This window comes from Phlebotomus papatasi, chromosome 1, assembly GCF_024763615.1.
Source record: "Phlebotomus papatasi isolate M1 chromosome 1, Ppap_2.1, whole genome shotgun sequence".
In the NCBI taxonomy this organism is placed as follows: Eukaryota; Metazoa; Arthropoda; class Insecta; order Diptera; family Psychodidae; genus Phlebotomus; species Phlebotomus papatasi.
Window position 1 is genome coordinate 38,767,017 of NC_077222.1, and position 15,773 is coordinate 38,782,789.

The 15,773-nt window shown below is 32.4% G+C and overlaps 1 protein-coding gene across 1 annotated transcript in view; it reads right to left on the reverse strand.

Moving 5' to 3' along the window:
• Positions 1-3,553: 3,553 nt before the first annotated feature.
• The window catches only part of LOC129799671 (protein hedgehog), a 56,191-nt gene continuing 43,971 nt past the window's right edge, over positions 3,554-15,773 (reverse strand). Inside the window, exon 3 of the mRNA XM_055843779.1 lies at positions 3,554-4,849. Within this exon, the coding sequence (XP_055699754.1) occupies positions 4,206-4,849 (644 nt within the window). The 3' untranslated portion in view covers positions 3,554-4,205. The remainder of the gene's footprint in view (positions 4,850-15,773) is intronic.

Genomic DNA, 15,773 nt, shown 5'->3' on the forward strand with positions numbered 1-15,773 from the left:
ATTATTGCACGTGTACTGAGACAAGATATTACAAATACTTTCATTTTCAGAGGAGTATTAGTGCATTTCAGTAGAAATATCTGCATAAAAACCCAGGAAAGTTTTGTTTTGTGGATACCAATGAATACTAAGCCTCATTTGTAATGTGTCAGGAACTGACTTGGCTATGAACTAGCTTAGTCGTCTCTGCACTTTAGTTGTAAGTGTGTCCAGGGCATAACGGTGGTAATTCCTACCTGAAAATTTAACGTTTCTAACTACTTTTACCTTGAGATTTTCTTATCCTTAATTAAAATTTACATAAATGATAATTTGTAGTCTCACCAAAGTGTCGAATTAATCCTCATACAATTAAGTTCCAGTGCCATCTGTACAAAAAAGAATCCATTTAGGCAGTCGTTTTAATAAAAAAAAAACTTCATTTTTTACTTAAATCAGTTGTTCAAATCTATTTTGCACCTAGTCCTCAAAATAATACTTGCTTCTCCTGATGAATAGTAATCTCGGGTCTGCAAAGGATTTAAGAGGTGCATCGGTTCCCCTAGCTTTTCAATTTGGGGGAATTGAAATATAGGTTTGAGCTTGAGCAACTTCTCGTCAGAATAAAGAAAGCAGCAGCCTTCTGATGGGAAAAACAAACTTTCAAGGGCTTCAGGACAGCGAGTCTTCTTATCTTTCCGAGAGACAGGCTACTGTAGGATTAATCAGATCGTGAAACCAGGCTTGTAACTTGAAAGATTCCCTGGCAAACAATGATCTCAATGATCTCTTCGCAATTACAGACTTAAGAGCTATTCTGCAGTATAAAGCAAAGCAGCGGTCTGAAACTCAAGAGGAAAGAACGACCAGATAAGGCTCAAGGCGAAGAAGGACTTTATGTAAAATATAAAGTTCAAATTTTTGCATTGAGTCACTTATAGAATATGAAAGAGACCGGACTAGATGCTTAACACGATTGTGAAATGAAGCAGGTTCCCTCGCAAAAACGTAAAAATATCCTAATACTTTACTTAAAGGCTGTACAAAAACTTAAAAATAATCATTTTTTCCTGAATTTAATAAGTAAAATTAATCATCTATTTACTTTGATCAATAAAATAACTCAAAATTTGTAATTTTGATCTCTTAAGAAATTAGAAGGTTATAGATTAGAATTAGATGACTGTATAAAAATAAAATGTCATTTTCGAAGATCCCATTAGCCTATACGTGGCTTACCCTCATCATTTTTAATAACTATTCCAAAGTGACTTTCAAATAAGAAGTTTCGTCCTTCAGATGATTTCTCCATAATGCAGAGCAAAAGAGTATATGTGCGTGAGAGATCAACTTGCTCAAAAAAGTTTTTTCAGCATTTATTTGAGTGATGTTTTTGTTTTCAGTATAATTGAAAAATAGATTATAAAATTTCGAAATTAATAAAAATCAACTTTACTTTGGACGACCTCTGACTTTAATGCTGTTATTTATAGAGTATCCTACTGAAAGAAAAATTGATCCCAAAGGAATAATGTAGAACGTGTATGAATGTGACCATTTCCCCTCCTCGTATACGTTACGATAAAGAGCTTTTTTGGATCGACTAGTAACATTTGATGATAAACTTCTGGCAAGATATTGCCAGCTATGATAACTATATACTGAAATTTTATAAAATTAAATAATAATAGTGATAAACTTATTTGTCTTTATCCATCTGCATCTATAACGAGTGCTCTATCTATTTCCAAGATAAAAATATTAGCTTCAAAAGTTTTTCGTTATAACTTATGAGTTTTCTAAAGAGTTGATTTAGAATGGATTCATGGTGAATTTTTGAAAAAAAAGGTGTATAATCTAATATTAATACTTCAAAATGGATTCATGGGAATACTAGGGGATGCAATTGCTTTTGATCAACTTTTCTCTAAGAAGGCTGCAAAGTTATCTTCTTGGAAAAGCTCTTATAGAACTAATCAAACTCTAAACATCTGTTCCAAAATTATCAAAATCAGTGCAATATTAAATTTTTTGGTAAATTCTTGAAAGAAATTTAGGGAAAAATGTTGAGAGAGACACTTAAAAGCATTTTGCATTCAATTTCTTATCAAGTTTTCTCACACTTTCTTCAAGGAAATATTTTTGATATCTAGCCTTGTATCTAGCCATACCTAATAAGTTTTCTACTTATGAATTCCACAAGATTCATCAAGATTACGTTTAAATTAAGTTTTAAACACATCACTGTTTTATCAGACTTTGTACAAAGAAATTCGCAAATGAATTTCTGATTTTGAATTCAGAAATGTTTTATAAAATTTTAGGTAACTATGTTACCGTTTTTACAAGTAAGTTGAATTTAAACTAATAATTAAGGTTAATTTTAAACAGAAAGCCCATAATTTTTCTCTGAATGAAAGTTTGAAAAAAATCAAGCTACATTATTTGATATATGTACCTTTTCCTAAAACCAGAAAAAGGTCATATTCACTCTTTGAAATCTTATGAATAAGTTTAAGAGCTAACCGAACCAATTTAATCAAAATCAGATTAAAATACGATTTTGCTAATTTTTAAAGTCAAATCTTAATCTTGTTTAATCTCAAAATATTTCTTTTGATTATTCTCAAACTGAAAACCAAATTTTCTCCAAGAAAGCTACGCAGATCCATGAGAACGTTTTTGTAACTTTATGTTAATTCTGTAGAATCGTCAAATGTCTTTAGAAATGAATCTAATGCCCTAGACACACTTACGACTTAAGCCGAGAGACGACTTAGTGGAAAATTATGGAAATGAAGTCTAATCATTATTTCGAATATAATTACGCTAAGCCGTCTCTCGGCTAATCCTCAGGTCTGTCAAGGCCCTAAGAACCGAATTTTCTCAAAACCATTTTATAAATTATTATATAAAAATTTAACGTTCTATTCGAGAACTTTCTAATGAGTTTAAATTCATTAATATTAGATTAGGATTAGTTTTTTTGTGCGATTTTTGATACAATTCTTGTTCTTTTCGTTCAAAAAACGTTTCTTTGGGGTATAACCCCCCAAAAAATTCTCGTAAAATACTAATTGAATTAATTTCAAATTTGGTCCCGTCTAACTAAAATCATGACGACGCTCTTAGCTATGTCTTTAACTATTTTGTGTGCTTTTAAGTTTTAGTCATTTAAGCAACACAGCATAACCTTTATATATCCGTTATTTCTGTGATAAAACTTTAACTCTTAAATCTGTTAATTAGCTTTTAAAATCTGATCTGTATACTCCGAATATAACCTTTAATTTTTTCAAACTTCTTTAAATATCCAAGATAGCTTTCAGCAAAATAAGCTAGTCTTAAAATTAACCATAACAGAACTGAAATGGACTATCAAACTTCTTTAATTTTTTTTTAATTTCAGAGCTAATTTCATTCGGTTTTTCAATCTTTTGAGGTCTTGAATAGAGTAATTCATAAAGTCAATAAATCTTAAAGTTGTTTTCCTGAAATATTTTTTAAGAGCAGATACGACAGTGTATAATTCAAAGACGATGAAGATCAAGTAAAAATCCAATTCTCTCCAAAACGCCAAAAAATGCTTCAACTTAGAAAACAAATTTTAATTTAATTTATTTACATTATATTTATTACTTTCTTATGACAATTTTCTCCTGTTTTTCTTTTTAGAGCTTTCAGTTGGACAGATTTTTTTACAGTACGAAAAATTATTAAATATTTAAATAATGTCTTCTCATCTCTCTTAGCAGTTGGTATTAAAATTTATTAAAATATATATAAAAATCGACTATTCTGCATTTTCTTTTCCAAAATTTTCCTAAACATGCTCCTTTTTAGTGTGACTATTTACAGATTTTTTTCTTTCTAATCTTAAGTGTTTTTTTTGTAAAGAGTTTTCTTTTTTTTGTAAAATAGATTAAAAAAAGAGTGATAAATTACATAATTTTAATTAATTACATGTAGAAAAATCTATATCACCTTTTTTCTTATTCGCAATATTTTGTTTCTTTTTTGTGTTAAATTTTCTTATATTGATATATCCATCAAACTCCGTCACTGGCCAGCGTGAGAATTGCATAAATTATTTAAATTTGTTAAAATGTTCCTTTTTTGCGCGATTTAATGACCGTTCAGACACTTTGACGTGATTTATTGTCTCTTGGCTTGGAGAAGAGCTTTTTGGGTATTGGTTGTGCGGAGGCACATTTCATGATGGAGCCTCAGTGCTGATGGAGCAGTTTGGCGGGAAGCACATAGTCCTTGATGGCATAGAGTGTTTTGGCATACCAATGGATGCCATTTTGCCGGGATGCTTGAGGTTCTTTCGAACTAAACCACCGGCTTATTCTGGTGGCTGCTCTCATGGGCAGGAAGCTCCAGTGGGCCACCGCTTGACTATCGACTAGAGCGTAGCACGAGGCTGCAACGGAGTCCACAATAATGGTTCCGGCTCGTGTTAGAGGCGCATAAACGCCGCGTGAGACCGCCACTGACACACGCGTCACTCGACGGGGTGCCAGCGCCGTCCCATTAACTGCCACCAGCATCAGGTCACCCTCTTCTACGCGATCGGCAAATACGAAACTTCGCCGACCTACGCTATCCGTGCTCATCAGCAGATGACTTGGTGTGACTGTTAACATCGTGCCATCTTCGGTTTCGATTTGCACGAACTGTCGCTCTTCAGCGATATTTCGGTCCAGAAACAGCATCACTTCACTGAATGCTGTTCGTCCCTCGCTATCTACGCTAAGAACTCTCTCTCCTACCCTCAGGTCAGCCAACTTACGCTTCTCTCCAGATTCTGTAACCACAGTGCTGGATGCCGTAAAACAGCCTGATGTGTAAGAAGCTTGCGATGAATCTACAAGAAACAAACAAAACTATTTAATTACCCTTTCTTCAGAGAAAAATAAAAAAAAACTTTCCAAGGATTTCAGTGCACAACTTTTCATTCTAGAACATTCATAAAATAGTTATGGTGACGAGAAAAACCTATTGATAATATGTAAATTATGCTCTTGTAGGCTCAAAGATCATAATTAGTTGTGAAATGCACTTTACACAGCGTTTTATACCTCCAAGAATCTCCAGAGAGTGACGTTTAATTACAAAATTATATTTTTATGGAGTGATTTAATTATTATTACAGTAATTTACATGAAGTGGAGAATATATTTGATTACCTATCGTATGCACTGGAATTTTCTCAGAATTAGTGTGCGTTTTTTTTAAATAAAATTTTATGCAATATTTGCAGTTCAGTTCACTAAGCTTACAAAAAGAAATAAAACAAGAAATCCACTGAATCGCTTATCATATGCTATGGTTTGTACATAAAGGGAGCTTTTATGTGTATTTTAAACGTAATTAAAATGTTTACAGACGATAATTTAAAGTTATTTGCAATTTATCGCGAAAGTATTGAATCTGACGAGAAAAGGTACAAATAGGTGAGATTTTAAAGATAAAATCTCACTTATTCAAATCGAATTCTCTTCACACAATTTATCTCGGACTATTGTATTTGAGACAAAATTTAGATATTGACTAAATTATACCTTTACCTATATGAAAAAAAATCAAATTTGTTCAGTAAACAACTCTATTATAGTAATATCTCTGTCATACCTTTTAGTTCAAGAACAGTTAATGAAATCAAAATTTTCCTCTGTTTTTTTCTCAATATATAAATACGTGTAAACTACCTTTTCGTATCCAAATCAAAATTCAATTTGTCATTACAATAAGTATTTCATGACAACAAAATGATCATTATGTTGAATATGGTATTTTCGAATCGGACATGGTATTTTTTTGCTCCGGTACACATTTCAGGGCACGTTTTATCAAATCAAAATTCACATCCCTTTCTTTCTTAAAAGTTTAGCAAATGTCTATCCTTCCCTTTTGCACTCTTCTTCTTCTTTTGAACAACATTCTAAATTAAATTTAGTTCAGTGCAATTTGGAATCAGAAAGAGTAGTATATACTTATACAAATCTCTTAAGAAAAAAAGGGACACAAATTTTGATTTCATGAAATTTTTCCTAACTCAAATATGTGCCGGAGGCTTTATTGATTGGATTTAACTTTTAATTGATCAAATTTTTACTAACCAAAATTATAATTTTGCAAACCATTATAATCGTTTAACATATCAAATCTATATTTATGTAAACCTAAATTGACTAACTAAATTTTTGTTGATCATTTTCCCCAAAATAATGATAATAAATTTTCTCTACGCTTATTAAAATAATATATTATAGCAATATAATATTCTAATATTCCATTTCCAATTTAATTAAAGTAATAGAAACACTTATAGGAATCCGAATTTGAAGCTGTCATATAGGGTAAGTGTGCCAAATTTCAAACTTGAAATGTAATATTTTTAATACAGATTGATTTTTTTATTCCTTTTTCTTAAGGAATATGCTTGGAAACTTGTTGACAATTTATCGTCTTTATTTACTCTAAAATCATTCTTAATACATTTTAAAATTATTAAAAATGTAGACATAGCATTGGTGGCCTATTTCGGCCACCTTCATTCTCATAGTTCCTTGCCCTTCGGGATATCTTCCAATGTCTGTTTCACGTCATTTCGTTTGTCTAAAATACATTTTCTGTTTTTCTTTTGCATTGTATAATCTATAGAATATATAAAAACTAAAACTTCATGGAAATTCGAGGAATAATAAAGGTGGCCGGAATTGCAAGCTGGCCGGAATTTGGCACACTTAACCTATTGTCATTAAGTTTTTGGATTTAAATCTACTTCAGCTTTAGTTCTCTTCTTGCATTAAAAAAAGGATCTGTGACAGATTGAACCGCATGGCATGATTTTCTTCTAATTTAACATTTATTTTAAAATTTGTTTATTTCATAGCTGCCAAAACACAATTTCTAGTTCAGGGTTGCCTGATTATACCTGGGGATTTTTAAAGATTTTTGCAAAATTTTGATTTTCTATTGTTTTTCTGCTGCATTACTTTTGAAATTTATTTCAAAATTTTATTATTATTATTGATTTTCAAAAATATATTGAAATTAATTTAAGAGATATCCCTAGACTAAAATTCTTAAAATTAAATGTTTATCATTTATATTAGTAAAAATCTTTATGAATAGAAATTTATTTATGAGTTTTATTTCAAATTTTTTTTAATCTCATCAGTAATTTGTGCAATAGGTTCCTTTTTTCATTTCCCAAAATTTCATTAGAGTTTTGGAATGTTATCCCTGGTATTTATATCAGTAAGTATACCCTCAAAGTTTTTGTGTGGAACAAGAATAAAAGCCAATTATCCAGTTTGACAAGAAGAAACCTAATCCACTTGGAGTGAGGCTACCAATATTTAGCAAACGCATAACAGTGACTCCTCCTGAGCCTGATTTGTGTCTCGCAGTTGAGGTCCATGGGGTAAAAGAGTCCTTTGATAGGCCGCATCTTATTTTGGCAAATCTCTGACTCCGGGTGGTTTGCCGACTCTCCTGAGGCCACACCATTCTTTCACCCTCCATGTCGCCTTTTGTTGGGTCAGAAATGGCGGCACAAGTCAAGAACTAAACAATATCCTTGAACTAAATACAAAGTGGAATTACAATCAAGGATTTTGAGGAAAATTGCGCTCAATTCTATCTTCTTCCTTCTCCATCTTTTCCTTGTTAACTCCGGGAAAGAGATCGTCTTTTTTTCTTGTTAACTTTTTATGTATAGGAACTATTTGGTCTTTGTTGCATTTTGCTTCGTTTGATTTAGAGATTCCATCCTGATCCGCCATTTCATGCCTCCCGCCCCAGTGAAAGAGAGAATTCATGTGAGAGAAGAAGGGAATTTCTACCGAATGAATAAAAATGGCCGAGGAAGAAATAAAATTTATAATACCTGTTTAAATTCCACTATATAGTGAATATCTCTCCCCGGTATAAGTTTCCTACATGTGGCCTCTTGTGCCTTCTCCTTTGGCCAGCACTGTGGTTGTGGGATTGTTGGCCAAATGAATTCCATTTGTTTTAGATGATCGTACTACTTAGAAGATCATCAGCGATCTTCCCCTGTTTGAGTCCTTCTCCACCATACCTGGGATCTTTTCCACACTCTTAAAAGATTCTTTCCAGCTTAAAACAAATGCTGGCCTTTTTTCAGCATTCAACGAAATAAACTAATGGGTCAGCATCTCAAAATGATGGCCGCAAGAAAAACTTTGAGAGCAACAAAATGAAGAGCAACAGCCGTCCGATGGAGCAACTCATAAAACGTTGAATATTAAATACTCCACCATATGTAATTCATTAACTCAATTGGTTTAGGCTCTTGAAGGTGTCTCGTTTTTGTTTCTCCTGCAAAGAGGTGTGCTTCTTCAAGACCAATTGCCGAAGATCACTGATCTTTCAATGCGTGTTCTGATCATATAATTCACGTGTATGGAATACCTATCAAATTTTCTCATTCAGTTTCGGAATAAATTTCAATTGATATGCATTTATATATACTTATTAGTCACGTTTATACTGTAATTTGAAACCAAAGTTAATTCTTTTTTTTTATTTATTTTTGAAAATATAGGATTTAAGAAAATTTGATCAAAATTATTCACGAATATAATGAATCTATGAATATCTATTATTCGCCGCTACAGTTCTCATTTTCGCCGCGGCTGTTCCCAACTCGTCATTGAAGTTTATTTTAGAGCTACTTACACCGCTGCGTGTTATAGATTATTATCATAATTCAGTCGAAAGTCATCACGAATTCCAACCGGATTGAATTCAATTTACAATGTGCTCACAGTCGAAGTTTGGAAAATTCGAAAATTTGTATCAAAAGACAAAGAAAAGACCTTTAAGTTCTCAATAATTACGCTAAATGGCTGACGTACTTTCCTGTTCGAATTTTACACTATTTCAATTTGTCAACCTGAATCAGTCTTCACCTTATTGTGGGGAAAGGTGAAAAATAAACGCAACGAGCTTCGTAATACTTATGTCACATGATAATTTTCCACATAATCAGTGATTGCGTAATGATTCTATTCCAATTAAAAGTAAAAAATGGAGATCTTTCTTTTGAACATCTTTTTAGTACATGACCGCTTTCATATGTTTATCGACTTTTCTTTGTTTTGTTTCTTGTGGCGACTGTTTTTCACATTTTTATTCGTGCCCAAATCTACCAAAGAAAAAAATCTACCTCGCTCTCAATTGAAATAGCACAACAATGGTGATGCTCCAATGAAAAATGAACATGCTTTTTTCAGCACTTTACTGTTCTCAAATGATTCTGCATTATCGACTTTTCTTAGTATTGGTTCCTGTGTCGACTGCTTTTTCCAATCCTCGTCATGCTCTAGAACCGTTAAGATCTATTCGTGACAGGTACTAACAAAAAGAAAGTCGATTACGTAGAAGTATTTTAAGAACAGTAATGTGGTAAAACTAATGTTTACTTTTCATTGTAATAGCACCATAAATCCTTTAGCAGCTTGTTAGTTTAAATATTCGAAAGTCAAGTTCGAATTTTCGGACATCAGCCATATTGCTTGCAAATAGAAATCTGTTAGTCCAGACACTTTTTTGGATTAATACCCCGGTCGTGAGCACACATACAGTGCTGTCTCTCTATATGCACAGTTTGGGTACTTTTTTTGACAGTTCTCTCTCTGAATATGCACAACTTTTTTTTGAAATTCCCAACGGTTTTTTTCTTTCTTTTAATAAATTATCATTTTTTTATTGTTCTAGAATTTCCCGTATTATTTTAAATATAATATGAGACAGAAAAAATAAAATTAAGAAAATTAAAAACAAGAAAAATTAGTTACCAAGAAAATAATTTTCTTTATTACTTTGTCAAAATGTAAACAAATTTATTTTAAATGCAACCGTCACAAAAGCTGTGCATATAGAGAGTGTGCATATAGAGAGACATCACTGTACTTTCTTTCTGAATTTATTCCAATTGAATCCGAATGTGTTTTGTATATAAACGTAGTCATTTTTGCCATTCTTTCCTTCTTTTGGAGCACCAAAACTGCCTCTTTTTATTCGGGGGACAAGAAAGATGATCACATTTGAAGATCACTTGAAAACATGACACTGGAATTTGGCTTCTTTGTGTGGCGTGCAAATTAATTTGGAGTAGAAACCACAAATTGATTTCTCTCCTTCTCATTTCGAAAGTATGTATTTTATGCCAAAGCATCATCCACCTTGGTCCCCATACACAAAATATCCATCACCAGAGAAAACAATAAAGGAGATTGAAGGAAGGTGGTAAAAGACTCAGGTTTCTCAATTGAGAATGAGTGTGGAGATGATGCAAAAATAAGACAAAAAAAAACCAAGATAAGAAGTACACAAAAAAATGCAAGCAATTTGACGCGAAAGCCCATTTAATAATATTTCCCATTTTGCTCCTCCAGCAACGTTTCAGGTGAGATCCAGAAACAATTGAGGGGTTTGGGAGAGTGGTGTGGAGGCAAATGATCCACCAACAGTTGAGGGTTATAATTAAATGAGTCAAGTTAACTTTTCAATTTGCTGGATTAGACTTGGATGGATGAGTGAAGTTGCGAAAGACACTGAAGAATGGAGGATCATCTCATGTGAGATTACACAAGACACTAAATGATCTCACACAGCGAAGAAAATTGAGTAGTTTCTGCAATGAATGTCTTCAAGTGAGAAAATCGTGTTTAAATGACGAGACGAGGGATTTTCCACACAAAAACAGGTTATAATGGCCATTGAGGCTTGATTCTTCGATTTTGGATAGAATTCTTCATAGCTTGTATTTTTTTGTTCCATACAATATAGACATGTAAAAGTAATATAATATTCTAGTTTTGGCATCTTGAAGGGTAAGGCACATTGACCAACATAAATAAAAAACCTCAGGCTTAGACTCTAACCAGATATCTAAAATCCAAAAAAAACTAAATTTGTTATCAATGAATACACAATTTTCAATAATTTATTTTAAAAAAAATTGTCGTCGGAAAGAAACTAAAATAATACACGATTTTGGGAATGCGTCCGACCTATTTCTGAAAATTTTGCATCTAATATTCCGTATCAGTTTTTTTCAATTTTCAAATAAACTTAAAAAAAAACGGTTTTGGAAGGGAAGCAGGAGGAAGTGTGGGACACAGGAATAATGACTGTCCTATATTTGGGGGGGGGGGCTCGCCGAATATCGGAAATCGATATGTCTTATCATTTGACTTGTAGCTGTATCACAAGCCTTCAAACAAATAAAAAAGGTTTTTGAAAAATAATTGAGAAAGATACATCAATTACGGGTACTATACCGACTCATGACCGATTAAGTCCAATACGGTCGGATTGGAAATTTCAAGATCTTTCAAAAAATCCAAATTTAAGCAAATTAGTTGAAAAATAGGTCCTTCAAAGTGGTTAAACTTTGACCTTCTAAAATACTGTATCGCAATGTTTTCGGACATAGATGTCTAAGAACGAAATATTCACCTTGACTAGGGGAAAGTGGCCTGCTTTTGAATGAGGCAGTCTTTGAATATTTCAATTTTTCTCTTATTTTCCAAAGCAAAAACCCTATTTTCTAAACTATATTCAATACAACTAACTATTTTTTATTAACTTCGATTAACAAAATAGAATTTTTGCTTTGGAAAATAAAAGAAAAAAAATGTTCAAAGGCATTCAAAGGCAGATCACTTTCCCCTATCTCCAACACATATCCTAAAATTCAAAAAAAAAATCCAGAAGTCGTTTTCGAAATAAACCAAAAAATATGGTTTTGTAGCAAAGGGAGGAGGGTGGGAGAAAAAGGAAGAACGACTGTCCCAGATAATATTGACGTTTGGTGGGGAGTCGTCGAAGATCGGAAATCGATATCCCTTATCGTTTGGCCTCTAGCCGTGTAACAAGTTGAAAAAATGTGGATTATATAACTGCTCTCTCTTTGAGTTCGAGCGGTAAAATGTAGAATTTCGGACAAACTGTTTTAGAGTTTGGTAAACTTCCTAAACCCTTTAGAGACGAATAGATTACCGGTGACCAAGTAGTTCCAAAGGCCTTTAAACTTAAAACAAAAAGAACACTTAAATATTTCTCCGCTGTTCGTAAGCTTTTCTTTAATTCTAAGGATGGTTTTCTCTCAATCGATCTAATGTAGTAGATCAGATCGGTAAATACCATCCATAAATGCTAAAATTAAAGAAAAGCTTACGAATAGCAGGAAGGGCAAAATCAATCACCCGAATCCACGGTAAATAATGACAGATCATCTTAATCTCTGTATCATAATTCGATTAAACCCACAAACTCAATCATATGACTAGTATCGTACTAGTATTTAATTAAGAAAATACTTCTTGAATATGAAAAAAATGTAATTCAATTTTTTCAGGATATCGATTATTTAAGTCACTTCCTATCAGATTTCATTCCAATGTCTAATGATAATAATCGTTCGTGAAAAGTTTTTATTTTTTAAATAATTGTACAAAAAAATATTTTCCGTAAAGGATTTGAAGAAAATGTGAAAAATTCTTGGTCTGCCAAGTTTTTTAAAAGAATCTGACTTCATGGTTACTCCTTGATCTTCTCCTGTGTTATTAATGACGAACTGTTTTCACGGTGAGAAATTTAACGATTTAACAAGACGAAGGCGATTAATATGACATCATTAGTTAAATGGTAAGAAGTTGCTTCTCAAGTCTGACAGTGTGAGACCCCAAAATCGCGTATTTCTTCCACATAATCGCACACACGCTATATAACATCCGAATGATCAAATGCAAATTTAACACGTCCAATTTGTCCTTCTCAATATGCTCTCGTCTCTCGATTCTTGAATCATGGACCATGCCCATGACTGTTGAACTCCAAACACTTACGGTGCGCATTGGTAACACAAAAGTGAGAAGTGAGGATGATCGGCTGAAAAGGTGGGAAAGAGCATTTCTTCCTCCATATTTTTTCCCATCATCTTCACCTTGTTCTTCGTCTAAATTTCAAACCACTGGGTGAATTCCCCCCGTTGTGAGGAGATTCGATACACACGTATCCCGAGCTCGTGTTTAATGCAAAAGTGGATAAATAAAAAGGTATAAAAGATTGGTGGAAAAAAAACGTCCATCGTCTGGAGAGGAAACCAGTTTCTTATATTATCTTCTTGGAGTAAAATCGTCTTGTCTCTCTTTGGTCCAATATCCCGAATGGAATCAATTCAGCAGTTTTCTCAGTGGACACTGGGGCTCTCCTCTTCGCTCACACTCGCCCTCAACACCCATCCCAATGGGCATTCCATCGAATTCTTACATGGGATTTACGTTCAGCGACAGAGGCTTCAGGGCGCTTTTAATGGGTGCTATTGTACCTGTTAGGAGACTATTCATATATTTTTCACTTTCCACTATCATATGCCTTCCACTTCCCAAACCAACAACCATCGTAATCCTCCGCCGTAAGCTATTGTTGTAGGGGTACACAAAACATGTGACCAGAAAGTTAATTCCATAATCTTGGTGTATTACAAGTTCTAATAAAAAATTAAGGAAATTGATTGTCAAATTGCTGGTGTCATTAAATTAAATTATTTATATAGTTCGTTATTTTGAAATGGATTTTATTTTTTAACCCTTTAACGACGAGACACTTTTTACGGACTGAAAATCAAAAATAAAAGTTAAACTAAGAAACATAATCAATGATAAGTCTTACATCTAACCTTGGAAAGTCCAACAGAATCTGATTCGGTGTATTTTGTGCTTCTATGAACGATAGGGACAAAATTAGCCCAAAAATTTAAGTAATTTTTCTGACAATACCAATGAATAATATTTTCCTCTTTAATGAAAAATATTACGCATGAGTATTGTAGTTTTTATTGCCAAAATGGTTTTGCTTAAAAAAAATTGGAAGTATAAAAAATAAATAAAATCAATTATGAATTTGAGAATTTAAAAATTTGCCATTTTTGAGCTTAAATATTTACTACATAGCAAATAGCTAGAGACTTGCAAAAAATATTCTAGATTCCTTTAACCTTCCACTTTACGATTATGTACAAACATAAGAAAAAAATAATTTTAGGTAGTCAGGAAAAATTATTTTCTATATGGGACACCGGTGTTCCAATCGTCCTTAAAGGGTTAAGACTATTTTCAAAATCATGAAACATTGATTCCATCAAGAAAAGTGAAATTTCTTTGTGAATACTCTTCGTAATTTGCTTATGAGAAATTAGATTATTGTAAAATTACTCATAAAGCTGTATTTATTAGAAGTGTAAAACTACCATAAGAATAGCATAAAAAAGATAATTTTGAAAAGTCTAAGAAACATGAAACATGAAAAATAAAATCTAAAATGAAAATCTTTACGGATTTTGTGTTATGAGATAATGCCAAACCTTATTTTTTATACTTTTTATTTAAAATATTTTTTCTGAATTTTTGTTTTAAAACGAGTGTACCGGATTCAATGGAAAATATCAAATCACAATTTTCCCACGAGTCTTTCTGCATTTTTACGTACAAGAATCCTGACAAGAGATCACCAATACTCATCTTAGCTTTAGCATAAAAAAAAAGAAAATAGCAAAACAAATCCAAGCTTGAAATGTGCACTCTTCAATCCCTGGCAATATCTCATTGGATTTCTAGAAGGCAAAATACCTTCTAAGGAATTTCCTCATACTTTTAGCTAAAGGATAATCCTAATTATATATTCTTAACTCTTCTCAGATGTTTCTTCTTCATTCTAAATCATCCTGAGAAGAAAAATCTACTGCAAAAAAAAAGAAGATCCCAATGGCCATTGTTGGTCAAAAAATCATCTTGTTTGTGTATTTTAAAAAAACTTTTTGATAAATTTATGGTGTGAGACATACATTTGTGGACTTTTTGCCTTCAACTTGCCCATCACTTTTTTAACACTCCTGAGAGTTCCGCAAAAGATCCGAAGAAAAGAGCAGCTTTGGTTTAAAAAAAAAGGAGAGAAGACAAATAAAACAGTTTGAGAGGAAAATTTCATAGTTCACAATGTATTTATCTTTGACCTCAGCAAGAGATAATAAACAAAGAAGTGGAAGAAAGGTAAAAAAAGAATTGCATAAAAAAGCCTCAAACAAGAATTGAAATTCTCTTTTGCACAGAAATGCCGCCACCTTCGCTAACATTTCTTGCGGTTACTGCAAATATACCACTTTGAAAAAATAAACAAAATATGTAAAATTCAGGATAAGATGTGATGAAAGATTCTGTGGATATTCTTTTAAGAAAATCAAGCGCCAAAAATAGATTTTCTAGATTGCAATCTAATATTACTGTATCATTTTTATAAAAACAACCAAGCTCGGATTTTGAAAATTTTGAAAATTGATGCAAAAAAAATATGTTTGAAGAAAGAAAATCAATAAAAGCTTCTTTTGCGAAGGCTAACATTAAAAAATTCTTCAAAACATATATAAAAACAGTGATATTTTTAAATTTAGATGGAATCAATTTAATTCGGTCAGGTTATATTTCTTTACATTTTATAGCATCAACAGGAACATGTTTCAGTCACTATTTTATCAATATTAAAAAATTAAGCGTAGATGCAGATAACTTTGACCTCATGCTGTTCATGAGCTTTACTTTAATTTTAACACAAAATGATGATCTTTATCTTCACCGATCCGATCTACCATATCCAATTCTTGAAGACAATCCTTAAGTGCTAGAATTAAAGCAAAGCTTCCAAAAGCGAGGGGCCAAAGTCACCAGTAGGAACAGTAACTTAATTTTAAATTT